The sequence below is a fragment of the Podarcis gaigeae genome (genome assembly GCF_964106915.1).
Source record: "Podarcis gaigeae genome assembly, chromosome: Z".
NCBI classification, from domain to species: Eukaryota; Metazoa; Chordata; class Lepidosauria; order Squamata; family Lacertidae; genus Podarcis; species Podarcis gaigeae.
The window spans coordinates 16,526,002-16,553,997 of NC_139691.1; the positions used below are offsets into that span (position 1 = coordinate 16,526,002).

Genomic DNA, 27,996 nt, shown 5'->3' on the forward strand with positions numbered 1-27,996 from the left:
AATTGTTGGAACCTGCCTTGGAAGAGTGTAATACATTTAATACTAAATATTAATATTAATGGTATAATTAATAGCTACAACCCAATGCTTCTACCCTCAGTAGGACTAATCTAGGCCATATTGTATAGGTGGCTTGTTATTTATAAAGGCTTGCATTTAATGCTCGTCCTCCTCAGGGTAGACCCACTGGAACTAAGACCTAAGCTACTCCTAGTCCCTCAGTTTCAGTGGGCCTACTCTATATAGGACTAATTTAGGTCCCCTTGATTTCTGAGCGGTGTGCACCTCTTTGTTTATTGTGGCTTGCATTTGATACTAGTCCTCGACAGACAGACCCTTTCAAATTAATTAAGGCCTAAGCTTGCCATAGCCCTTACTGTCAGCGGGTATACTCTTGAGTAGGACTAACACCGGCGCCCACCTCCCCTTCCCCTCCCGCCCAATTAGGCAGGCCAGCCTCCCTGGGGCACCTCCTCCTCCTCCTCTCCCTTGATTTATATCTTCACATTCCCCTTCGCCGGGCGGAGTCTCTGCCCGCCGCGAATGGAGCTGGCTGGTGCTGGGCTGCTCGCCAGTGGCTCCGCGAGTCCTGCGAGTGGGAGAAGGGAACAGAAGAGGAGGCGGAGGAGGAGGCGGCGGCGGAGGCTCCTGTTCGGCCTTCACCATGTCGAGTCTCCACAAGAGCAGGTGGGGCGCCCGCGGGACTAATGGTGGCAATAGCGGCCGTTATGTAGATTGGGGTGGCAGGACGTGCAGTGGACACAAGCGTGGGCAAACGTGTGCTTGTTTGTTTCGTGTCTTTTCTTCCTCCCCCCTCCACCCCCGCCGCTTTCTCCCTTTTGAGGAAAGGTGTTTGCTTAGACTAGGAAACGTTTTCTCCTCCCCACTTTTTTTTGCATGCAAATTGCAAGAGGTGATCTTGATATATTAATGTGTGTTAATGAATTGAAGGCGAGAGGTTTGCAATGGTCAAATGTTTGTTTTCCTCTTTTTGGGGAGGGGAAGGGGTTGCATTTAGAAAGCCAGTCCTCCTTCCCTTCTAAAGGAAATATATATTTTAAGCTAATAAATAATAATTCGTTTTTTGCAAGAAGTCTGTAAGGGGTGAGTTTGATATTTATTGATATTTAATACGTATTAATGAACCGGGAAATGAGATTTGCAATGGGCAAATGTTTTGGGGTTCCCCACTTGGCGGCGGGGGATGTATGTGTGTGTTTGCTTAGACAGTTTTCAGCACAGCACGATAAAAAAATTAAAGCATTCAATTCATTTGTTTTCTCTTAGAGAAAAACCTACCCCACCCCCACCTTTTGTCATGCATTTTGTAATTGAGAACTTGTTATTCATAAATAAATTGGGAAGGGAGACGTTTGTAATGGGCAGTGCAAACGTTAATGGCTTTCCCTCCTTTTTTGAAAGGGTACTGTTTGCTAGAGCCACCCTACTGTTTTGGAAGAAGCCTCCCCTTTTTTCTCTTGCATTGCATTTTATTATTTATCAAATGTTTGTTTATTATTCAGGCTTATGTTCTGCCCTTCACCCCAAAGAAGCCCAAGGGCTGCAATGGATAAGCTTTATTTATTGCTGTTTAGTAGATACTGATATTATTTATCGGATTTGAGAAGGTGAGGTTTGCAGTGGCAAGTTTCTGTAAACGTTATTGCTTTTCCTTTTTGGCGTGTGCTTGCTTGCAGCGGTTCTCAACCTGTAGGTCCCCAGATGTTGCTAGCTAGGGGTGATGGGAGTTGTAGTTCAACATCTGGCGATCCACAGGTTGAGAAAGGCTGGCAGAGAGTCATTCCTCCACCCCACACAAAAAGCCCCTCTTTTTTCTTTTCCTTTTGCATGTATTTTGTAAGTGTGATGCTTATTGATATTTAATCCCCTCCCCTTTCCTGTTTTGCAAGAAGGTTGCCTTCTCTTGTCCAACATTTGAGGGGGTTTCTTTTCCTCTCTGCCTCTCATTTGCAACCTTCCCTCTTCCTCTCTCTCCCCTCCCCTCCTTGTTGGTTCTTCATCTTCTTTACCCTTATTTTTTCAAAATGTAAAGTCACATTATTTCCCTCAAAGAATTCTGGGCAGTGGTCACTGTAGTTTATCCTTCAGAGGGACAATTCTCAGCAACCCTTCACAAACCACACTGCCTGGAACTATTTAAGAGGGGGAAATGTGCTTTGACAGTTTAGTGTGTACACAACTAATACCACATTTATAACCTACCTTCAAGGAGCTTGTATTAGTATATGTTATCTCCTTTTAATACACACAAATTCCCTGTGAGGTAGGTTAGGCCTAGAGAGAGTTACTAGCTCAGGGTTGCTCAGCATGAACTTGATAGTTGGGTGGGGATTTGAACCCAGGTCTCCCTGGTCCAGTTCTGGCATGCTAGCTATGATACTACCTTGCCTAAATTGATTGTTGCTACAGAAGATTAATCATCCTGGTAAACCCAGGTTGTTTTAATTTGAAACTGATTGATTCCAGCTCCATAGAGAGGCAATTCTCCCTCAAGTTTTAAAAACTGGATTATAATTATTCCTAGTTCCACTGAACCCCATTTTTTTTCAGGGGAATGCCATAGCATAGTGGTAGAGGACCTGCTTTGCATGCAAAATGTCCCATGTTCAGAACCTGGCATCACCAGCTAGGGCTGGAAAAGTTCCTTGTCCAAAACCCATGAGAGTCACTACCACTCAGAGTTGTAGAGTTTCAAGGGACCACGAGGGTCATCATGTTCAACATCCTGCAATGCAAGAGACTTGCCCAACATGGGGCTTGAACCCACAACTCTGCAATTAAGGATCTCATGTTCTGCCAACTGAGCTACCTGGAGAGCCACTGCCAGACAGTTTATGCAGTTTAAACCACAGAGCCTAGGACTTGCCGATCAGAAGGTTGGCGGTTTGAATCCCCACAATGGGGTGAGCTCCCGTTGCTCGTTCCCTGTTCCTGCCAACCTAGCAGTTCGAAAGCACGTCAAAGTGCAAGTAGATAAATAGGTACCACTCTGGTGGGAAGGTAAACGGTGTTTCTTTGTGCTGCTCTGGTTTGCCAGAAGCGGCTTAGTCATGCTGGCCACATGACCTGGAAGCTGTATGCTGGCTTCCTCAGCCAGGAAAGCGAGATGAGCGCCACAACCCCAGAGTCGGCCACGACTGGACCTAATGGTCAGGGGTCCCTTTACCTTTACCTTTAAGCTAGATGAACTAGTGGTATGGCATAGTATAACTAGGCAGCTTCTTAGGTTTCTGCTTAAATTAGTCCTTTATGTAGAACCACAAGGTCTTGGAATCATGCTTAAATTTTAGGGGAAGATGGTAGATCAATGGTAGAGCATCTGCTTTGCATGCAGAAGTTCCCAGGTTCAATTCGCAGTGGCATCTCCAGGTAGGGCTGGGAATGTCCCTGCCTGAAACTCTGGAAAGCCACTGCTTATCAGTGTAAACAACAATGAGATAGGTAGACCAGTTAGTGGTCAGACTCTATAGTAAGATAGTTTTCTATGTTCATGTAATGATGATTATATTGCTTACTAACCTGTTGAATTGTGGTGTAAACAGAAGTCACTTTTCCACTGATTTTAAATGTTGATGTGTTTGCTACCAGCCAGCTATGAGTTTGTGGGGTTAAAATACCACATGCTGCAGGAATATTTCTTTTATAGTTATTTTAAAATGTGTTTTCTGAAGAGCTCCATTATCTACACTGTCAAGGAAGGAAACCACTGTGGCTTGAAAATCGCTCCTCCAGCATTTAGCAATCCATCTTCCTTCCTGATTTTTTTTGGTGTTTTTTTTAGGGAGGGGGTCCATTTTCCCTCTGAATGCTCAAAAAATGCAAAGTCAGTTGATGATGAGGGCATGTTTGTATGCTTAGCCCCCACACTGCAGTGTCATGCCATTGCATGACACACAAGGAAAGAACTTGTGTGTAAAGCACCTTTCCTAAACAAATTTGACTAAGCCCCACAAGTGGTATGAAGAAGAGAGAGACAACTTCCAGGAGAGAGAGAGAGAGTGCAGCTTTCAGGCAAACTTGACACCTCCCCCCCCCCCCCAGTGCTTTTTACTTCAAAAAAAGGAATCTTGTCTTTTCAACTGATGAAATTCTCTTCACCAATTTGCATGAACTAGTTTGCTTGAATACCATCCAAGGGCACCAGCTCCTTGCAGAATCTTAACAGTTTCTGCTAATTGCTACGCATCGAGTCTTCTACAAAAGTCAGGGATGTGGTAAAAAGAAGGCAAGGGGGAAAGCCCATTCTGGATCAGAAATGTTTCTGAAAACCAATTGCTGGAGACCACAGTAGGGGTTCTCACGTCCCGTTTGTGGGTCTCCCGCAGGCATCTGGTTGGAGACTGGTTGGACACTGTGACAACAGGATACTGGAGGAGAAGGGCCTGTCTCTGTTTTTCTGATGGCGGCCAGCAGTGGTGGCTAGAAGGCATTGGGACTGGTGGGATGGAAGGCAGGGAGATCACTATAGTTGGAGCCAAAGCCAGTGGCAGGCAGAGCTGCTTCCTGTTTGGTTGTAAGTAAGAAGGCAGGCAGGTGGACTAATATGCAGTTCACATTAGTGAAATAAATACAACATGGGGGACACCTGGTTTACTAGTAGTACAGGGTCTTAGTGGATCACAAGCTTAACATGTGGTGCAGTAGCAAAAAAGAAAAAAAGTTAATGCTAGTCTAGGCTGTATAGTGTCCAGGTCAAGGAAAGTAATAGTACCACTTTCTTCTGCCTTGGTCAGACCACTCCTGGAGTACTGTGTCCCACAGTTTAAGAAGGATATGGATAAGGTGGAACGTGTGCAGAGGAGGGTGACCAACCTGATCACAGGTCTGGAAACCAAGGCTTATGAGGAATGGTTGAAGGAGCTGGGTATATTTAGCCTGGAAAAGACGAGACTATGATAGGCACCTTCAAATATCTAAAGGGCTGTCCCAAATGGAGCAAGCTTGTTTTCTCCTGCTCTGGAGCGTAGGACCCAAACCAATGGCTTCAAGTTACAAGAGAGTCCAACTAAACAAAAGGAGCAACCTTCTGATGGTGTTTGACTGTGGAACAGACTCCCTCAGGTGGAGGACTCTCCTTCCTTCCTTGAAGGTGGAATGACTCACTCAGGGGGTTGTGGGCTCTCCTTCATTGGACGTTTTTAAGCAAGGATTGGATAGCTATCTGCCATGGATGCTTTAGTTGCAATTCCTGCAGTGCAAGGTGTTGACCCTGTTGACAGTCAGGATCCCTTCCAATTCTATTATTCTGTTATTCCATGGCACATTTTTAATGTCACACTTTTAATAGTAGTTGTTAATTGGACACTACAAACTTAAATGAGGCTCAGTCTCAGCAATAGTGGCCAACCATAAGTATTTATGAATTCTGGTACCTATGTACGTGTGTACGTACGTATCTTACTGAATTCAGTGGGGCTTACTCACAGGCAAATGGGATTGGGATTGCAACCTAATTCATTCTTTTTGAGCATTACCTCTCCAGCAGCATGGCTTTGAATACTTCATTTGCAAGATAGCATTTTTTTGCAGGACTGCCTGTACAGCTGAGCCTTCAAAATCCTGTTACATGAAAGGTTCTGGGTACCTACATGTACTGTGGCAAACTAACTATGTATATGTTAATGCAATTTGCAGATCTTCCTTTTAATATCCAGAATCTGAAAATATATTGAAACATTAATGTAGGCATCATTCTCCTTCTCCCTTGGTGGCCATGTACTCAAGAGTTTTAAAAATGCAACAACACGCTATTACTAGACAAGTAGCTATCTCTCAATTGAGAATTGAGTACCACTTTCTGAATTGAGGAGTGCCATCTTTTTCCTGGCGAGTGCCTAGGGCTGCAGCATATGCACATCAGACAACAAGTCAACATGTGATGCTTATTTTATCACTGTATGTCTGAAATGGGGAGGTTCCAGCAGTTTTGACTTCTGAATTCTGCCTGTCATCAAACTGTCGAAGGTACAGAAACCCTGTCATTAAAAAGTTGTAACTCTGGGTGGGACCTTGTTTATCAAATAAGAACAAAACCATGTTTGCTGTGTAATACATTTAACTTAAGTTTAATGATTTTGTTAATACAATTTCAAAGCCTTGATTCAGTACCTGACAGGGGTGTCACAAGGATTTAAGGAATACGTACCTGCAGCATCTGAACACTCAAGCACAATGCAAACACGTATTATGTTTAATTTTTTATTGTTCAGCAGTTCCTACTAAATAATGGGAGTTGGGAGAAGAGAGGAGGTCCCAAACCTCTCCAAGCTAACCTTTCGGCACCTTATTACATAAACAAGAAAGGAATGCCCACAAACAGAATGAAATAAACTTGGAAAGATAGGTGTCAAAACAACAACAAAGCAACCTCCCCAACTCTTCTTTTATTCCCTTCCCACATCAGTCATGCTTGCCAGTCTCTCTCTCACCCCCCCACTCCTTCCCTCCACAACTCTGAACAAAGCTCATTTTGCTTAAAAACACATCCATTCACACCCTTTTTTGCTCCTCTAAATTGGACTCAGGGCTCTATCTGGGCTTTCCAAACCACATTCTACCTGAAATAACAGGCTGATGCAGTGTTTGAAACTTGCATTGTTCTAGGCACATTTTGCGACGGAATTTCATTAGTGCTGAGCTCTGGGCGCAGTACAACACCTAAGCTGAAGGAAACATTAGCGTAGCCATGTTTTGTTTTGTTTTGGAGGGCAGGCCTTTTGTTAGGGGGGCAGAACCTCAGCTATGTGTTTTTATTGATAGCCCTGCACCACTCCTTGACTATGCTTGTGGAAGGAAAGGAGGACTTTGTTCTGCCTCCCCACTTCAATCTACTCTCTGAAGACTGGAGAAGAGACCCTCTTAAGAATATTAGGAGGTGGAGTGGGCAGGAGAACGACTAGACCATGTGAAAAATGAACATAATATTTTAGCTGCAGTTCATTTTCAGCTTTGTATTCTTGTTATATAAAAAAAATGCATGTAGACATTCTGTTATTGCGCCCATAACCTAGGTTTTAGGTGCCATTTAACTCCTAGCTTTCATATCTCAGTTTCTAACACTGGGGTGATGGCAGAGAGGGGCTGGTGCAGATGACCGCCTGAAGGAGAAGGAAGAAGCAGAGGGACAGCCATCCACCCCTCTCCTATTCTCCAGGAACCAAAAGCAGAGTCAAAAATGCAGAGGAGCAAAGGGAGAGAGAGGCAAGAGGCACTGGTGGCTTAAAAACAGGCTGCTCTGGAGGGGGTGGGCAGGCTGAAAAATCAGCTGAAACAGCCTTTGGAATCATGGGGGTAGAGGGTGGGAACAGTTGTCATGCATAACCATAGAAGGACTGAGCTAAAGGTGGTTTACATGGTTCTCCTCTCCATTTTATCCTCACAAACAACCCTGTGAAGTAGGTTAGGCAGAGAGAGGGGGTGACTGGCCCAAGGTCACACCCAGTGAGCTTCATGGCTTAGTGGGGATTTGAACCCTGGTCTGTCAGCTCATAGTTCAATGCTTGAACTGATGGGTCTTTAGACAGAAGCTGTCACATTTTGCCACATATTGGTGGCAATGATGGCCCCCAACCTGTTGTTGTTTAGTCGTGTCCAACTCTTCGTGACCCCCTGGACCAGAGCATGCCAGGCCCTCCTGTCTTCCACTGCCTCCCACAGTTTCGTCAAACTCATGCTGGTAGCTTCGAGAACACTATCCAACCATCTCGTCCTCTGTCATCCCCTTCTCCTTGTGCCCTCCATCTTTCCCAACATCAGTGCCTTTTCCAGGGAGTCTTCTCTTCTCATGAGGTGGCCAAAGTATTGGAGCCTCAGCTTCAGGATCTGTCCTTCCAGTGAGCACTCAGGGCTGATTTCCTTAAGAATGGATAGGTTTGGTCTTCTTGCAGTCCATGGGACTCTCAAGAGTCTCCTCCAGCACCAGAATTCAAAAGTACCAGTTCTTTGGCGATCAGCCTTCTTTATGGTCCAGCTCTCACTTCCATACATCACTACTGGGAAAACCATGGCTTTAACTATATGGACCTTTGTTGGCAAGGTGATGTCTCTGCTTTTTAAGATGCTGTCTAAGTTTGTCATTGCTTTTCTCCCAAGAAGCAGGCGTCTTTTAATTTCGTGGCTGCTGTCACCATCTGCAGTGATCATGGAGCCCAAGAAAGTAAAATCTCTCACTGCCTCCAACCTAGGCAGCTTTACAAGAGGATTAGGGAAGCTCATGGAGGAGAGGGCTATCAAAGGCTGCTAGCTATGATGGCTTGCTCTGCTGCCATGGTTGGAGGCACAAGTGCTTTTGAATACCACTTGCTGGAAAACAAAGGGAGAGGAGAGCGTTCTTGGACTTGAGTCCTGTTTGCTAGTTTATCACTGGCACCTGCATAGCCACTGCGAAAACTAGATGCTGGACTAGCTGGGCCACTGGCCTGATCCATCAGACTCTTTTGTTCATTTTAAGAAACTTCAGTAGTTTTGGAAGGGGTAGCTGGCTGCTTCCTTCCCCCCACCCCATAGTCTCAACGCTTCGTTTTGCTCCGATAAAAGTCCTTATCTGAACGGCACATTTCTCTGACTGTTTACAATGGGCTTGGCTAGATTGTAGGTGCCCTTGATGCAAATAGTAATAGTAATATTGAACACCATTCAAGCCTGGGCATTAACTTAGTAAGATTCGGGCCTGGTGGAATTGAAAAACAAAAAACCTCTCTTGTACCCAATGTCTAGATCATATAAGAGCTGGATAATAACAAGTAGCAACACTGCTTCCTTCTGATGATTGTTGCATTTATCACCTGCGTGTGTGTTACCTTCTCCTCTTCCTTTAGGATTGCAGAATTTCAAGACATCCTTAGTGAGGCCAACATCTCGCTAGAGAAGCTCCGTGAACTTTGCTTCAGCGGTAAGTGACTTTGGCAAATTCTCCCTCATAATAGACATCTGCACAGGTCTAGTTTCAAGGGCTCAAGCTAAGGCGTTGATCAGAGCTTCCCAGGTGGGATGAGCTTCAACTGATGGAGCCTAGCAAAAAATAATGCTTTGATCAGGGGTGAAAGCAGCATTCTTCAGGCAACTAAAAACCACAAACAACCCATTTCTGGATTTGGAGATAACCCTTGCTGTTTTTCACCAGGCGTGCCTTGTGGTTGAAAACACGGATGTAACTAGAACAGCATTGTGATGTGTAGAAGGTTGTCTGAATCTGCTGGCATAGCAAAGCGTTTCCCTCCTGAAAAGACCGCTTCTCGACCACTATCAGTCTTTCCCTTCAATGCACAGTCACAGTTAAACTGAAACTCACTCCTGCAAGTGGCAGCTTGGTGCAGAACATCTGCTTTGCATCCCCCATGGCATCCCTAGGTAGGGCTGGGAATGTCCCCCTTCCTGAAACCTGGAAAGCCACTTTCTGCCCATGTTGACTGTGCTGAGCTAGATGGGCCAAGGGTCTGAGTCAGTGTAAGTCAGCGTGTCACTGTCAGTGTAAACAGGCAGCTTGCTATGGTATGAGCCAGCTTCCTCTCCTGAAAATTAAAAAATAACACAACTGGGTATTACTAAGGGCTAGAACAGGCAGGAGATCTATGCTCCGAGGGCTGTAAGTTGGTCCCTTAGCCATCAGGGCATCAAGTGGCTGTAAGTTGGTCCCTACACCCATAGTTTTTGTTCTTTTCCTACGTACCTCTAATTCCCATCTTAAATACATCACAATCTGTTCCCAGGGCTTTTTGCCTTCGATAATTTGCATGATGAATAATACATTTTGCAAAGAGAATCACAGGCTGCCTCTGTACTTGGATTGCCTTGTTTGAAAGCACTGTCAAGTGGTCAGTATTCACATACAGTCTTGTGTCATTTTGTATTCTCCCCTGCAGTGAGTTAAGGGAATGCTGAAATGTTCTGGATAAAAGGTTCCACAATCTACTTCTGGCTGCTGTTTCAAACAACCAAAGGCCAACCTGGCTGTCACTGAGTTACTATTTCTATAAATATTTAAACATAGTAACTCTTGGAAACTTAAAAGTGCTTGTGCAACTGATTTTTAAAAAATCTTTTTACGCTGTTAGATGTGTAAATGTTGCTTGTCTTGAGATTTGTGTGCTTAAAAAAGAACTTAAGAACAGAAGAAGAGCCTGCTGAATCAGGTCAATGGCACGTCTAATAGACGTATCAGTAGACGGTGGAGAAGTGGGCTATTGATGGCTATGGGACCGCCTCTCCTGGTATGCCCCACGGAGGGCCTTAAGGTCCATAAATAGTAACACCCTAGAGGTCCCAGGCCCTAAGGAAGTCAGATTAGCCTCAACCAGAGGCAGGGCCTTTTCAACTCTGGCTCCGGCCTCGTGGAACACTCTGTCTCATGAGACCAGGGCCTTGCAGGATCTGATTTCTTTCCGCAGGGCCTGTAGGACAGAGTTGTTCTACCTGGCCTTTGGCTTGGAATCAGCTTGATCCCCTCCCCCTCTTTCCTCTTTCCTTTCTCCTTCTGTGATGGAACTCCTATTTGGGGACTTCCCTGGCTTTTTTTCTGGCCCATGTAGGACCAGTCTGGATAGTTGGCCTTGGTGAAGACTTGGCGTTTTCATCCCCAAAAAGTTTTTGATTTGAGTTTATACTGAAATGAGGCTGCATTCATGTTGCATTTTAATCTTGTTTTTAAGTTGTATTTCAAGCAATTGTTTTTATACCTGGTGCTAGCCACCCTGAGCCCAGTCTTGGCTGGGGAGGGCGGGGTATAACTAAAAATTATTATTATTATTATTATTATTATTATTATTATTATTATTATAGCATCCTGTTCTCACAGCTGTCTCATGGCTAGTTTATTAGATTTGGCATAAGGCAACCCAGCTTCAAAACCCTAATCGGACATCTCTGTTGCTCTCTCTGTCTGTCTTTCTGTCTGTCTCTGACTCTTTTTTTCCCTCTGCCTTCCCTACCTCTCAGCGTTGTTAGGAGGATGAAACGGAGAAATGTTCTAAAGAGCCAGCGTGATACTATGATTACAGTGTTTTTGTCTGGGACCTGGGAGGCCAAGGTTCCAATTGGTGGGATAAAATGAGAAGGAGAACCATGTGTGCCTCTTTGAACTCCATGGAGAAAAAGTGGGATGTAAGCATAAAAATGAGACTAAGGTCCCGTAAAAAAACAAACAGGTGGAGAATACTGGAGGGAATAGAACATACACACACACTTGTTGAAGGAGAAGCTGCTGGATGCCTCCCTCCTTTACTTGTTTATTTCCCTTTTTCTATTTCTCTATTTGTTACTTCTTTGCCTGTTCATGGAGTATACGGTTATGCTGCCTAATGTCTGCCCCCAGTGTCCGAAGGCAGGATGCCTCTGAATACCAGTTGCTGAGAATGGCAAGTGGGGAGAGTTTCTGCTGTTCTTGGCTTTTGCTTGCAGACTTCCACATTAGGGCATCTGGTTGGCCACTGAGAGAACAGGATGGATCTTTGACCTGGTCTAGCAGCCAGGCTCTTCTTAGATTCTTATCTTCGGAGTGTCACATTTCCCCTCTGAACTGAGAGAAGGGAAATCTAGGCATGAGGATGAAAGTCATGCACTTGGTGGAGAAAGACACCAACGCTTAATTTCAGTGGTCCTGTTTTTTCTTGTTTCACAGGGATTCCCTTTGAAGGTGGCTTGCGCTGTCTGTGTTGGAAGGTAGGGTTTTTTTGACAAGGAGCCTGAGTCTTCTCTTGGTGTTTTATACAGGCTTAAGAGGTTGCGGTGATGTTTTCAAATCATAGCTGTATCCACTTAGGCAGAACTCCTAAGTGCTTTACAAACACAGAGCCTTCTCGGTTATGGTTCCCAATTTGTGGCATGCCCTCCCTGGTGGGATCCGTCTCCCTTGTTATTAACTTTCAGGAGGAAGTTAGAAAAGCATTCTTGTTCAGCTAGGGATTTGATAGCTGAAAGTGGCTGTTCCCAGAAACCTTGAAATTATTAACTGTGATTGTTTTTAGGTATGCTTTTAATTGCCTTGTTGATGTGTTTGCCATCCTGGGCTCCTTCTGGAAGGAAAGGTGGGATATAAACTTAATAAATGAATAAACGATAGGTTGATCCTTGCAGCAAATTCCCATTTGACAGATGGGAGATATGTGATTTTGTGAGAACACTTTTACCCCATGGGAAAATTCCTTACAGATTCTCGTGCTCTAGAAAAACAGGTAGCCATAAACATTTAGCTAAATAACTGCTGCTCAATAATATAAGGCCCTTCTAGTCATCCTGCTCTCTTTATACAGATCCTCTTAAACTACCTTCCCGTGGAGAGAACCTTATGGAGCTCCGTTCTGCAGAAGCAGAGGTACATTTATCTTTTCTGGGTCCTTCATCCCCCTGTTTATGGACTTTATATCACTACTATTTTTTAAGATCAATCTCTCTCGACTTCACAATAGCAGCCAATGCTGCAGTGTTTGATTCTATAAGTATTAATTCAAATACCCTTGCACTTGCTTCTCTACTGGAATGTCCACTGTGGTAATTTCATACCGCTGATTGTTAGGACTGAGGGCCATACTTTTTTCTTTTTTAGTTGCTGATAATAGCAACAGATCAGCAATGAAAAAGCCTTTTAAAAAATAAGCAAAAATTACCTGAATTAAACTAAATTCACTGTGAATTGATCTTCCAATTAAAGCTTCCAACTCTATTTTTGGATAGCAAGAGAAAATGTAAGAATAAAGCTTGGCACTTTCTATGTTTATTTAAAGCAGATCTAAAAATACTGAATACCAGCAGAGCCCACAATCAATTTTGCGTCATCGATGCAACTTTCTCTTTTCCCTGTCTTTCATTGTAGAGCAGGGTTGGGCATCATATCATGGACCTTCTGGGGTAATCTGGCCTGCACATTGACTGAGTGGTGCCAGTAGGCACTTGGGTTTAAATCTGGTTCCTAACATATAATTCTTTTCCCCTCCCTGTTGAAGAGAATTGTATACCCAGTTTTTGAAGGAAATGATTATACAGCCTGGAATAGCCAAAGCCAACCTTGGAGTCTCTAGAGAAGATGTGACCATGGAGGATCATGTAAGTGCAGCATCAACACTAAGTCTAAACCATGGTGAGAGGCAGTATGCCTCTGAATAATGCCCGTTGCTGGGAACTGTAGGTGGGAAGATTGTGGTTGTGCCCGAGTGCTGCTTGCAGGCTTCCCAGAGAGGCATCCGTTTGGCGACTGTGAGCTAGCTGGGCCTGTATTCTGATCCTGCAAGGCTCTCCTTAAGCTCTTAGAAGCCCTGCTTTAGTGTCTGAAGGCCTTTCTTACTCTCAACTTGGCTTCTTATCTTAAACTCTTCCATAAAGCCACTGAATCCGAACCCTGATAGCAGATGGAACACTTACTTCAAGGACAACGAAGTGCTGCTGCAGATAGACAAGGATGTCAGGTATGTGAAGATGTTGAGTGTAGAGGGTGTGGGAATCCCACCGCCAAAGCTTAATCTGCTTTGGGATGGCTCCCTTTTCGCCATGGTGCTTTGCTTGTCCAATGAATAATTTACAAGCCCAATGAATAATTATTTCACCCAGGAGGCTGTATCCTGACATGGCATTCTTCCAGAGCATGACCGAATACCCCTGCCTGTTGATCCTGGACCCCCTGAATGATTTCGAGACCCTCCGGAAGCGAGTGGAGCAGACAACACTCAAGTCACAGACAGTGGCACGGAACCGGAGTGGCGTCACAAATGTAAGGGAAAGAGAGCTGTGTATTTTTGTTATTGTTGGACTACAGCCCCCATCATCCATAGCCAGTTTGGCCAGCATTCAGGAATGATGGGAGTTGTAGTCCAACATCTGGAGACCCAGGGTTAAAAAAACACTGAAATAGAAAATGCCTTCAAATAGAGGTCTGTCCTCTCTAAAGTAGGGACATTCGGCTACCAGACTAGCTTCCAGCTAGTTTTAAGGCCTAATTCAAAATGATGTTCTTGACTTTAAAAGGCCAAGGTATCTCAAGTCCCATCTTCTCCTGTATGAACATGAACTTCCTCCAACATCTGAGGTGTTTGTGTGTATAATTGAAATTTTAACAATATGAAATAGCAAGAGAGAGAGAGAGTACAAAATATTATCGAAACAAAGTAAATAAATATACAGTAAAATAAACAAACAGTGAGGATATGAGTAATCACTCATCATGTTCCAATTCTTGGACAAGGTTATGAATATAGAGGCATATTATAGAATATGTTGATTGATATTATTTGGTTTTAGCAGTGTGGTGATTTTGTTATAAGCATGTTGTGTGCTATTTCAAAAAGTGGGATTTAAGTGATGGAAATAATGGAGGTTCCATTTGCTCCAGCTCTGGTATCCGCAAATGGTTTTGTATGTTGTTCTCCTTCCTTTGATTTCTTAGGTAAGTTCTCCTCTGAAAACGCTGGCCTCTAACTCGCTGAACGAGTATGAGGTTCTGCCCAATGGCTGTGAGGCTCACTGGGAGGTCGTAGAACGAATCCTCTTCATCTATGCTAAACTGAATCCGGGGATAGCCTACGTCCAAGGGATGAATGAAATCGTAGGACCTCTTTACTACACGTTTGCTACAGACCCCAACAACGAATGGAAAAGTAAGAAGAGCACATGCCCTTCTTGAACATACTGTCCAGTTCTCAAATACTGTAATGCTGAATGTTCAACAAACCCTGGTGTGTTTTTTTTCCACTTTTTCTTTTTCTTTTTTTATTGACTTAAGAAAATTATACAGACAGCAAATTGAAGAAGCCTAAATTAACATTGCCTTCTACTGATAAGAAATAATAACTATTACAATAATTAAAATACTAAAAATACATTTACTTCCCCTTTTGAACTTCTATTCTGGTTGCAATATATTACTATTCTATAAAAAATCTATTATATCCTTTGCTGTCCCATATATTATTTTATTTCCCAAATTCAACCTAACCCTCCCCTCCTCCCCACTGCTTCCTTTTACCTGTGTGAGATCTTCCCATCATAATATTTTTTTTCTAGTTGCTTTAACAAAATAGAAAAACATGAAAACTGTTAAATTATAATTACTTATTTTGTCCTTGCACGCTTAACAATTGCCAATAAGAGTTCTGCTTTAACACCATATTTCTTCATGTATTCCCCTATGCATTCCCATTCTGTATAGAATTTTTGAATGGAGCGGCCCCTGATTGATGACTGCATCATTCAACAAGCCCTGGTTTGTTTCTCCATGGGGCAACTTGTGGCTTGTTGAGCAAACCATAGCTTTGGGCTGACTTGACTGTAATACTGCGTTGTAACTTGCTGAGATCCAAGAAATGTGCAAACCAGGTCACTCCCTGGCTTGTGGTCTTGATAACAAAGCTGATGGTGTCTTCCTTATCCCCCCACTATAGAACATGCAGAAGCGGATACCTTCTTTTGTTTCACTAACCTCATGTCTGAGATCAGGGATAACTTCATCAAGAGTCTGGATGACTCTCAGTGTGGCATCACCTACAAAATGGAGAAGGTGTACTCCACCTTGAAAGAGAAAGATGTGGAGCTCTACATGAAACTGGTAAGGAATATTGTTCCACAGTGGCCTTCAAACAGAGTCCTAGGAATCCTTGGTGTGTGTGTGTGTGTGTGTGTGTGTGTGTGTGAGAAGCATCCTTAATGAAGGGATCATCCATTGTGGCATTAAGTGGTATATCTTCCTAAATACATAAAAAGGACCAACTGCTCTCTGAAGCACCTGCCCCTTTAAAACTGTCAGGGGGTAGATATGAGGGTGGATGAGCTGTAATGAGAGGGGGAATTGGTGAGCAGGGGCAGCATAATTTTGAAACAGAAACACAATATAAACCAGGGTTCAAATCTCTACTTGGCTATGAAACTCACTGGAGACCTTGAGCAAGTCTGTACCTCTCAGCCTAACCTACCTCACAGGGTTGTTGTGGAGATTAAATGAGGAGAGGGAGAAGCATGGAACTCCTTGGAGGAAAAGGTGGTATATAAGTGAAATAAATAAGTCATTTGAATGAACCCAATGGTTACTTGTTCCTTTGCAAAGAATACCTCTGGTGATCTGTAGCAATTTTTATTCTTCTCAAAAGACATGGAAGGGGGAAGGAAACTTCTTGAATCAAAAATCCTCCAGAGACGTGTAGAGGCTAAACAAAACTTAAATGTCTGCTGAACAGTAACTTAAACTTGCAGAGAATTTAACTGCCTTGTAGGTTTGGTTAAGGAAATGAAAAGAGGACCAGCAAGAGCTTTTTAGTAGGCTCGGTTCTGCTCCCCAAGATGTCCCTATTTAACTCAGCTCTCAGTTCAGAGATTGGAATCTTTGTGTTAAGAGGAAGAACCATAGATCTGATCCCTCTGCTTGCTTGTGGGCCACAGCTCAGTGGCAGAGCATCTGCCTTGCATGCAGGAGGTCTGAGGTTCAATCCCCAGCATCTCCAGGCAGGGCTGGGAAAGACTCCCTGGCTGAAGCCCTGGAGAGCCACTGCTAGTCAATGTAGACAGTACTCAGATAGATGGACCCATTGCTCTATGTGCTCTGATACAAAGGAAGCTTCTTAAGTTCCCTCCCCCCCAGGTATCAAGGGAACTGGAGCAGATCTCTCCAGTCCCTAGTTCCCCTCCACACACACTTTTAAAGAAGTGGTCTGAAATAATGCTTTTGTCTCTCCCCCCCCCCCCCCCGCCAGCAAGAGCAGAACATCAAGCCCCAGTTTTTCACCTTCCGCTGGCTAACGCTGCTACTGTCCCAGGAGTTTCTGTTGCCAGATGTCATCCGCATCTGGGATTCTCTCTTTGCTGACGACAACCGTTTTGACTTCCTGCTGCTAGTCTGCTGCGCCATGTTGATGTGAGTTCCAGCACAACTGTTGGCAATGCTCCGCATGGATTGCCATTCTATCATGGTGATGGCTGCGGCAAACTAATTCTCTTTTTTCAAAGGAACAGAGCAACTCGTATAGGAGGTCAGGTCTGTCTATGGCCATTATGCAGTATAGCTGTAAAGAGTCTGTGTGTCCAGAGGTAGCCTAACTCTGGAATATGTGTCCAGAGGTAGCCTCTCCTCTGGTGAGAAAAGAAGGATGCATGGATGGCTGTCACCTTCATTGTCTGCTTGTGAGTTTGTAGGTCAGGGTAGGAAAAGGTGTTGTATCAGAAATGGTTCTATATGAATGTCCTATCAGTGCAAGGATTTCTACTTGCACAATAGAATGTTTCCCCCTTTTTCTTCCCCCATGTACTGCCTAAATCTGGGGCTTTCTGTTGTGCAAGCAGAAATCCTTGTACAGATGGAACAAGTGAATTAAATACCATCCTGGCCTCTCTTCCCACCCCCCATGGGCCAACTTTGGCAGATGGGTTGCAGGTGCCCACCTGTTGATCACTGGAAGACAGGTGACAAATGGGGAAAGGCTTGCTGAGTCCCTTTGAAAACTGCCTGACAGTGCTGATCAGCTGATGAATGCTGAGAGCTCATTTTAAAAGAGAGGTGGATGTTGGTGCCGATCAATTGATGGGCACTGAGAGCCAGTCCTTTGATGAGCTGTTCGTATTCAACACTATTTGCAAATAGCTTTCAGAGATGCCCATCAACTGGATGGCACTGAGAGAGCCCTGTTAACTCCACCAGGGAGCTGCTAAGGGGAAGCTTCCTAGTACAGCTGATACCAGCTGAATGTAGCATCAGGTGGGGGGCAGGTTTGGGGAAGAGAGGCCTCAGTATGCTACAGGCAGAGTGACACGGGCTGTGCCCATTGCAGCCAACCTTTTGCCTTTTCCATGCTCCAGGGGTCCACTTGGAACTGCGGTTCCCAAACTCTTCTTGTCCATGGACCACTTGAAAATCACTAAGGGTCTTGGCAGACCACAATTATTTGTTTGCCTGCTGTAGCAATTGTAATGTGCCGTTGCTAGGTGCAGAATGATTTTAGTTGTATTTTTATTGCTTCTTTTATTTCTTACATAGGCCCTTTTATTTCTTACATAGACATTATGCATTTAAAGCAGTTATTGTACCACTTTATAGACAGTCATGGCTCTACCCCTCCCATAGAATTCTGGAAGCTGTAGTTTGCTGAGGGTTGTTAGGGATCCTGTTAACATCTCAACGCATCCTGTTAACAAAGCAAGAGTACAATGGACGCTCGGGGTTGCGAACGTGATCCATGCAGGATGCATGTTCGCAACCTGCAGCAGCGCGTCTGTGCACATGCGGGTTGCGATTTGGCGCTTCTGCATGTGTGCAAAGCGTGATTTAGCGCTTCTGCGCATGCGCAACCACCGAAACCTGGAAGTAACCTGTTCCGGTACTTCTGGGTTTCGGCGGTCCGTAACCCGAAAAAATGCAACCTGAAGCGTCTGTAACCCAAGGTATGACTGTACTTTGATGGTTTCTTTCTCCCCCTGTCTTCCAGGCTCATTCGGGACCAATTACTAGAAGGAGACTTTACTCTGAATATGCGACTTCTGCAGGTAAAATGCAGTAGGGGAAGTTCTTCAGTTGTACTGCCTCTAGTCACCACCTTGCCCACCTCCATGCTTTGATTAGTAAACCAAGGTGGGCAACCACTAGAGAGGACATAAAAAGAGGCCCATCTGGCCCAGCATCTTGTTCTGACAGCGGCCAACCAGATGTCCCAATGGGAAACCCGCAAGCAGGTCCTGAGTGCAACAGCAACACTCTACTACCCACTTGCAGTTCCCAGTGACAAGTATTCAGGGGGGTAGTACAGATGAGAACTCAGTTGGATACAACGTGTATGTATATATGTATGTATGTACAGGCAATGATCATTCTGCGTGCATCCACCACAACCTGGAAGTAGACTGAAAAGGGGGGCATAGGCACAAAAGGGCAGTGTGGGCTTATGCAGAGCAGGGTATACAAACATATTCCCCACACAAATTGGTTGTTGCTTATATGTACTACACCCGTAAGATTTCTCAGCCATTTACAAAACATAAAGAATCGTTCATCCTGGTTTTGGAGCTACTCAATATGGATATAAGAAATGAACAAGAAATAAAAGGAATTGCATTAGGGAGCAAATTAGTTAAGATCTATAAATTAAAATCTAACACTTGCTGGAGATGTAATATGGCAGAAGGAATAATGTACCATGTATGGTGGGAATGTGAAAAAAATAATTCTGGTGTATTGTACATGACAAATTGAAAAAGATGTTTAAAATATCTAGAAAAAACCAGGTGTTCCTATTAGGTATCTTATCAATAGACATCCCTAAGGATAAGAAAAAAGTGTTTTCATATGCCACAGCTGCTGCCAGAATATTAATAGCCAAAAATTGGAAAGGGGAAACAATCCCATCAAAAGCTGATTGGCAAAATAAGCTATGTGAATATATAGCTGCTGTCATTTTGGCCAGTTATATCAGACATCAAAGCAGAAACTTAGGAAAGAATGGGAAAGTGTGGAAATAATATGATAAAACATTGTTCCAAAATAAAACAATTGATACGCATTGATTAAATTTTGCAAAGCTAAAATATGGATAGATAAGTTAATTGCTTTATGGGGAAAGAACAAAAACAATATTCACAATAGAAAAAGAAATGTAAGTAGAAGCTGCAGCGTGGTGGTGGGAAGTCACAGGGACAGGAAAAGATACAGTATTGAAAATGGTTACAACTTGAATGTAATGTAAAGATCATTAGAAATGTGCAATTGTATAATGAATGACAACTAAATAAAAAGCAATTTGGAAAAAAATGAAAAAAGGAATTGCAACATGGCACCACCGTTAAAGTGCAGAAAAAAGTTCCGTTAAATACATTCAACTATAAATGACCTTGATTAAAATGTGCAATAAAACATTTCCTGTTAAGGCAGTTAATACAAGAGGCCAAGGGAATGCCTGTGTAAATAGGCGTGACTTCAAAAGCCAATGGAACACCGATACTGACGGGGCCTCCCATGTTTGGCAGCGACATCAAGTTGTCGTGCTTTATTGTTACTTTACTACTTGTCCTTCATCCTGAGGTCCCAGGGGAGTTTACCATGATTTAAAATACAACATAAAAAACTTAGAAAGGCTTAAAATGACCGAATATGCAATCGCCCCCAAAAATAGTTTCTTTTAGGCAGCAGATTTTTGGTGAGTGATAAGACGTTCATCCTTCAGGTCATTTTAAAAATGAAAACCCACCAGAAAAGGGATGTTGGTTTTACTCCTGCTAAGTGAAGCCTTTCCCCTCAGTCACATGAGTGATCCCAGCCAGTGGAATGTCCAGTCTCCCTCACTCTACAACAAATCCCCACCTCACACCCCAATTCAGGTTATTCCCCCCCCATCGGTTCTTTTTTAATTTTACTGATAGGTTAACCAAAAGAAACAAAAACAAAGAATTACAAATTTAAACCATTGAGCGTCACGCCCTAGAAGGACCAAAGGTAAAAGGCGTAGCTCCAAGGGGATAATAAAGTATTAACTCATAACAGAGATTCCCTTTACAGATAATTAAGATAAATAATAATAAAAGTATTATGTGAGTTCCATCATTGCTGAGAATAATGGTTCTTTATGGTCTTTAATGAGCAAGGCATTTGCGTATAGTGATGGCACTGAGTGACCATGTGCCTCAGTGTTTGTCTAAGAAATAAAACAGTGCCATATTTGTTTTTGTTTTTTTTAATATTTATTAAAGATTTTCTTAATACAATAGAAAAAACCAACAAAATAACATATAATTTTACAATAACCATATTTTCTTCACTTCTTTGGACTTCCTCGCATCTCTCGTTCCTGTGTTCCAAGTTTTTCGAGCTTTACCCAGCAATTTATCACCTTGTTTCAATTCTTATATTATAATTTTCCAATATTGTGTCCGTAATTTTAGATAATTTTACCCAAACCTTAAAGGCTTAATTTTAGCATAATATTTATCCAAAATTTATCTTTTCTTATATTTTCATTTATCTTCATATTCCTTTTAACTAGCTTAATGGTGCCATATTGTTAATAATCTTACATCTTTCTTAACATTCATACAATTTACAATATTTTTGTAAATAGACCTTAAATTTCTTCCAATCCTCCTCCACAGCCTCTTCTCCCAGGTCTCGGATTCTGCCAGTCATTTCTGCTAGCTCCATATAGTCTATCAGTTGCATCTGCCATTCTTCCAGTGTGGGCAAATCTTGGGTTTTCCAGTGCTTGGTGACAAGTATCCTTGCTGCTGTTGTTGCATACATAAAAAATGTTCGGTCCTTCTTTAACACCCTCTGGCCGACGATGCCCAAAAGAAAGACCTCTGGTTTCTTAGGGAAGGTATACTTAAATACCTTTTTCAACTCGTTATATATCATTTCCCAGAAAGCCTTAACTCTAGGGCAGGTCCACCAGAGGTGAAAGAATGTTCCTTCAGTTTCTTTACATTTCCAACATTTATTATCAGACAAATGGTATATTTTTGCAAGCTTGACTGGAGTCATGTACCACCTATATATCATTTTCATAATATTTTCTTTCAAGGCATTACATGCCGTGAATTTCAACCCAGTGGTTCATAACCTTTCCCAGTCAGCAAACATGATATTGTACCCAATGTCCTGTGCCCATTTTATCATAGCCGATTTGACAGGAAAGTAGGATTCCAGAGTGAAAAGTCAAAGCTAGAAACGGAACTGTTAGAACCCAATACAAAAAACTTATCTAGAATGTATAACCTGCTGCTGAAATGGAATGTACAGGATGAAACGGTAAAATCAGCTATGATTAAATGGGCACAAGATGTTGGTCATGACATTATGTTTGCTGACTGGGAACAGTTATGGACCACCGGTTTGAAATTCACAGCATGTACTGCTTTGAAAGAAAATATTATGAAAATGATTTACAGGTGGTACATGACTCCAGTCAAGCTTGCTAAGATCTATCACTTGCCCAATAACAAATGTTGGAAATGTAAGGAAGCTGAAGGAACCTTCTATCACCTTTGGTGGACCTGCCCAAAAATTAAGGCCTACTGGGAAATGATCTATAATGAAATTAAGAAAGTCCTTAAATGGACGTTTTCAAAGAAACCAGAGGCTTTTCTTCTGGGCATGGTGGGCCAATTGGTACCGAAGAAGGATAAGACTTTCTTTATGTATGCAACCACGGCAGCAAGAATTCTTTTAGCAAAGTATTGGAAGATGCAAGAACTACCCACTCTGGAGGAATGGCAGACGAAGGTGATCGAATATATGGGATTGGCAGAGATGACCGGCAGAATCCGTGACCAGAGGAAGGAGGCGGCGGAGGAAGATTGGAGAAAATTTAAAGTATACCTTAAGAACTATTGTAAAATATCGGACGGTTAAGATGTCGAGAGGCTAGAAACAAAGAACTACAGCTGTAAATCGTAAATTAAAGGGGGAAACTTAATGAGAATATATAGAGAAATTGACTGAAGGGTTGCTGACACATTATAAAATAATGATGCAGAGAAGGGGAGGTATGGGGAAGTCATGTTTTATGTATCTGTTTGTGATTTGTTTGTTTTTCCTATACCCTTGTTCCCTGCTTTTTTTTTGTTTTGTAAAAACAATAAAAAATTATTATTAAAAAAAAAAAAATATCATAGCCGATTTGACCGTTTCATCTTGTGTATTCCATTTTAGCAGCAAATTATACATTCTTGAAAGTACCTTAGTCTTAGGTTCTAACAATTCCGTTTCTAACTTTGATTTTTCCACCTGGAATCCTATATTTTTATCCAACTTGAAAACTTCTTTGATCTGAGCATAATGTAACCAATCTCGCACTTTATATTTTAATTTCTCCAAACTCTGCAACCTCCAATTATCTAAAACAGTGCCATATTTGGGGTGGGGAATGGTCATTCGAGCTCTGCCCTTTAGATTTTTGCTCTTTTCTTTTCATGCAGGATTACCCCATCTCTGATGTTCACCTGATCTTGAAGAAGGCAAAAGATCTTCAAGACTCCAAATAGCCCTGGATCGTAGAGAGAGTCTCTGCAGGTACCTGGAGGTGGAGTTCGTTGCTGAAAGCTCCTGCTTCTGCCTCTGATCAGGGACCTGACTTGTGTCCTGGCTCTCTGCCCGAGGGGAGGCTTCTCCCCGCTCTATTAATTCACAAGAGAGTGACTTTCAGTTTTGCTGGGCCCTGCACTCTTAACATTTCTTGAATCTCACCTGCTGAAATGATTCCACATCAAGTGACCTATTCCCTTTTCAATTTTGTATTTCTCTCTTAAATGACTCCAGACAGGGAGATGGAAGCACCTGTTGCCCTGTCATTATGGAATGAAGAATATCGAGGGGCATTACTGCTGCAGGGCACTTAATGCGCACACATACAAAAAAAACCCTTTTTGGGATACAGACAGGACAGGCACCAGTGGAATTTGGCAGTATGAGGAGAGAGTTAGCATATTTCAAACCTTGGCTACTTTCTTCTGTGGGGAGTTGCTGGACTCTGCTTCTACTTGTTAAACCCTATTCTGTTCAGTTCCTTCCCACAACAGCTAAATGCCAGATGGATCTCTGACTTTCTTCCTTCAAGGAAATGGGTATATAGCACTGAATTTCCCCAAACAAAGCCCTCTCCAAAAGTCACCTCTTATCTGATCCCCTCCCCTTTTGATCATGGCTGTACTTGGAAGCTAGTTCTAACCAGTGAAAACAAGAGCTTTGTTGAATGAAGTTGGATTGGCCTTATCACCCACTGCCTTAGAGAGGGCACCCTATTCTTTTTCCTCCTACTCTTATTCCCACTGCTGAGAGATTGCAGACTTGCTGCAGCATTGCTACATAGCTCAGGGCCCTAGCAGCTATTGGGCTGTACAGAAGATTTTGAGACACAAAAGGCCAGTGAGTGAGAGAGAGACCAAGCTTCTAGGTGTGCTGAACCGAAGTCGCTCCTCAACTGTGGGTTTCTGGTGTAATCCTTCTATCCCTCATTCCAGCTCCTTGGTGTGTGGGTAAAGATTGTCAGTCCTTCTGTAAGTTGGTGGATTCTAATGAGCCCGTATCTCCCATGTTTTCCTGGAAAAATTAAAAGATTATGGCAAGGCTCATGTGTGCTTGTGGTGCTGGGATGTAGTTCATCCACAAGATTGTCATCCTGAGCATATCTGGGTAAGAGTGACAGCAAGAAGGAAGGTGTCCAGCAAGTGTGGGGAACCTTTGGCCCTCCAGATGATGCTGAACTACCACTCCCATCAGTCCCAGCAAGCATGGCCAATGGACAGGTATGGTGAGAGTTGTAGTTCAGGAGCATCTGGAGCGCATCACAGGTTATCCACACCTGGTGTAAAGGCTAATAATGGCATAGCACCCAAAGCCACTTGATGTCTTTTCAGAAGGGTGTAGCAAAATTAGGCTCTTTCAAATAGGACTGGTAGCTTATTTTACCTATGTAAGGAAGGAAGCCTGGCAGAACTGACATTTTCTAAATGAGGTGGCAATAGTTTTATCTCTCTCCTTATCTAACACAGCCTGAGTCTTGACACTTACGATTCTATATTTTTATCTTGTGTTTTCATCTTCTGGGGCAAACCATAGGACTAAAGGTTGGCTTTGAAGCTGCTCTGCATCATAACTGGTTTGGAATAGTTCCAAATTCTGTCTCTGAAGCTTATCAAAAGCTCAGCACATGAGCAGTGCCTCAAGTCTCAGAGGGAAGACAAGATGAGCCTTGTGGGGAGCAGCTGGAAGTATAAGGTTCAATGGTATTCTGGTACCCTTATCCTGCTGTCCTCTGTTTACAAACTCTTGGAGTGCTTCAGGAATCCTGCTTGACTAGAGACAACACTAGGATAGAACACATTTCTCTGTTTGTAGGCAAAGGAAAAGATGGCTCTTTCATTCTGCCTTCAAATCTTTGCATTAGAAGAAAAAAGGGACAATTCTGCCTCTGGCTCTGTTAAGAGAAGCAACTGCTTCCTCTGAATAGTGCTGCTGTTCTGATTATGATTAAGAGTTACTTCCCAGGGGCAGGGAGAAGAGCTGCTGGTTTTCTAAATTTGTGACACTCTAATAATATGCCACATCCACTCCAAACATTTGAAAGCATGTTTAAAATGAACTGCTGCCCGCCTCAAAGAGTCCTGGAGACTCTTGGGTGCTGGGAATAATAGCTCTGGGAAGGGGTTAAACTACAGTTCCCAGGATTCTTTGTGGGGTCATGTGCTTTAAACGTATGGTGAGGATGTGGCCATAGATGTCAGAGTTCATGCCTTTTTGGGGGTGGGGAGAGGTTGCAGAATTTCTTGGTGCTTTTTGTCTTTTTAGCAGACCAGAATCTGCATGGTAACAGGTCTACAAAAGACCCCTTTACAGACATCTAAATCTTAACCTCTTTCTCTGCATATAAGCAGATGTATCTTACAGTGGTGTTTACACAAGACTAGAGTGGGTGCCCTGGATAAACCGAAGAGATTTCTGGATAAAATGATGTCCTAATCTCATTGAGAGGAATGTGTTTTATGGGAACCATGGTGTGGATTAAATAAAGCTTGTTGGTTATGGGGAACAAGGAGGTGGGGGAGCACTATCTCACCAAAGAATGGAATTCTCAAGGAAACGTCAGCCCTAACTCACCACCAAATGTGTATGAGAGGCAAGGGAAGAAGTAACCACAGGTAGCTTCCATTGTAAACTTCGTCAGTTCTTCAGGGATGGGGAACCTGTGAACCTCCCAGAGATTGTTGGACTCCCAACTCCCATGAGCCCTGGCCAGCATGTGACCCTACAATCAGGGGTGATGGGAGTTGTAGTCCAGGGATATCTAGAAGGCCACAGATTCCCCTTCCCTGAACTGGATCCTAGCCTACAGTCCATTGAGAGGGGTACAAATAATGACATTACTATTATTGTTACTATGTACTAGAATGATGTGTCAAGTAGACCACCATGCCAATGTGGACTGCAGGTAGAAAATGGCATTTCTAAATGCTTCTTCATGTGAAGGAAAAAAAAACTAGTGCATTGGTGGGAGAGGGAGAGATATTCTAGAGTTGTCTTATCCCTGTTCTGCTAGCTTTCTGCTTGCAGAAATTAGTCATGTAGAGCATTTGCAAAACTAAATAAATGCCACTGGAACTCTTATCACATCTTCCTGTGTGGATTTTGTCTCAGTGAAGAGACCTAAGGGATAGCCTGTTATGAGTAGCATCCTTAGTTTCTTGGTCTGGGCTTGCATATTTGGTAGTTAGCAAATTCTGCATGTAGAACAAACTCTTTAAGTAGAACTTTATGCAGTTTCTGAGATCAGTTATTTTTTCAAAATTACATAATGACGTTTTGCAAAAAAAAATGTGGATTAAATGAAGCCAATGGTAACACAGAGAGAAATCTGACTCAGATATTTGCTCACAAGCATTTAGTTTATGTGGAAGTGCTCAATGAAATGGTACAGGCTTGGCCTCTCAGTTCACTAAGGTGGAAAGGGGAAACCGTTTTTGAGAGAAGCTGCAACGTTCTGCTGAGTATGTATAGTAGGAGTAGAGAACCTTCCAGGCACAGGCTTTGCTAGACCTGGCACAGATCCCAGTTTGGCCTAGAGGGACATTTCCACCCAAACTACATTTATCTGCCCCACCACAGCTGATATCAGCTCTGGCACAGGTAAGGATGAAAATATGGGGCATTGAAAATAAGCTGATTGTGTTCCTTTGTAAGTAGGGCTCACTGTCATCACTGACAGCAAGCCCTACTGGGATCTGCTGTACACAGGCGTTCCCACTGTATGTCCATTAAATGCACTAAGGATTTCTCTCATTACAGATAAAATAAGGTGCCTAGATTATTACTTTTTAAGTGACACAGGGTAAGGAGCTGCTTGTCAGATACAGAATGTTCTCCCACCCACCTACCCCCCCCCCCCCATTTTTCTACATTGTATTTTTCCATTATCTTCCTCAGACTTTTTTCTTTTTAATTGCCTTTTGGGAAGTTTGGAGCATGAACCACAAAAAAATGGTTCTGGGGTTTAGTGCGTGTTCTGTAGTAGCCCAATATTAATGGCTTTATTTCTGTATACTGGACCACCTACAATACTGTTACAAATTCTGTTTTCATCAGTGTGGCCTCCCTCTTGATTTCCCCTGCCCCCTCAAAAAAATAAACATGAACCTTTGTAAATCTTGACTTGATTTTTTTTACCCTCTTCTGACAGTAACCATAAGGGTGGAACTGACTGGTGTTAAAATGAAGGAGGCAGGATGTGGCAAATGAGTTTGTACAATCTCAAAATAGGTGTGGGCATGAGGTTTTTTGCAACATGGTCTTCTGCAAAAAATGTGCCACCATAAACCTATTATTCTGTTAAAAAATAAAGTAAGATGCTGCACACATTTTGTTGCTCTCATGGGCTTGTCAAGTGGTCTTTTAAACCTCAAAAGTTTAAGCGATGAAAATAAATCAGTCTTTCAAGAACGCAAGAATGTGGTGGATCAGGTGAATGGTCCATTTAGTCCAGCATCTTGTTCTCAGAGTGGTCAACCAGATAACCTGTGGGGAACCAGCCTGCAGTATTTGTGCACCAGAACACACTCGCCTCCAGTGGCTTCCAGTAACTGGTATTCGGAAGCATAGAGCTTGTGGCTGGTAGCCATTGACCGCCCTCTCCTCCTCCATGAATCTTTTAAAGTCATCTAGATTGGTAAACACAACTGCCATCCTGTTCCATAACTGTTGCATAAAGAAGTTATTTAAAAACCACACATTTCTTAGTGGTTTTTGCTGCATCAGACTAACCAGTATCCCCTCTAAAAGTGATGCTGGCATTTTCTCCTGTGTACTTTTTGGAAACTTCTTTGTAGTTCAAGCAGGAGGCTTTTGTCTTAAGTTTGCATACAATTGGACTCCTTTCTGAATCATGCTGGTGGACCAGAGTTTCCAAAACCACTGATTTTAACCACTGATTTTCAAAACAGTGATTCCTTTACTTCTTAGAATTACTGAGCAGGGTTGGGTCTGAGACTGCTTAGTGACCTATAAATTACATCTTGGTAATTTCTTGAAAAGTTAAAAAG

At 42.9% G+C, this 27,996-nt stretch overlaps 1 protein-coding gene across 2 annotated transcripts; it reads left to right on the top strand.

Annotated features, from left to right (window-relative positions):
• The first annotated feature begins 439 nt into the window (after positions 1-439).
• Positions 440-27,103, top strand: TBC1D13 (TBC1 domain family member 13). 2 transcript variants are annotated; one of them, XM_083722411.1, is made up of 12 exons: positions 440-687; positions 8,838-8,911; positions 11,636-11,676; positions 12,267-12,328; positions 12,957-13,056; positions 13,333-13,415; positions 13,558-13,717; positions 14,390-14,600; positions 15,384-15,547; positions 16,686-16,846; positions 18,411-18,468; positions 22,885-27,103. In XM_083722411.1, exons 1-12 carry the CDS (start codon positions 665-667, stop codon positions 22,948-22,950), a joined length of 1,203 nt encoding a protein of 400 aa, XP_083578537.1. In that variant the 5' UTR covers positions 440-664; the 3' UTR covers positions 22,951-27,103. The 2 variants fall into 2 exon arrangements, with proteins under 2 accessions (XP_083578537.1, XP_083578538.1); XM_083722412.1 differs by lacking the exons at positions 440-687; positions 11,636-11,676 and having other exon boundaries at positions 8,835-8,911.
• Positions 27,104-27,996: the final 893 nt, after the last annotated feature.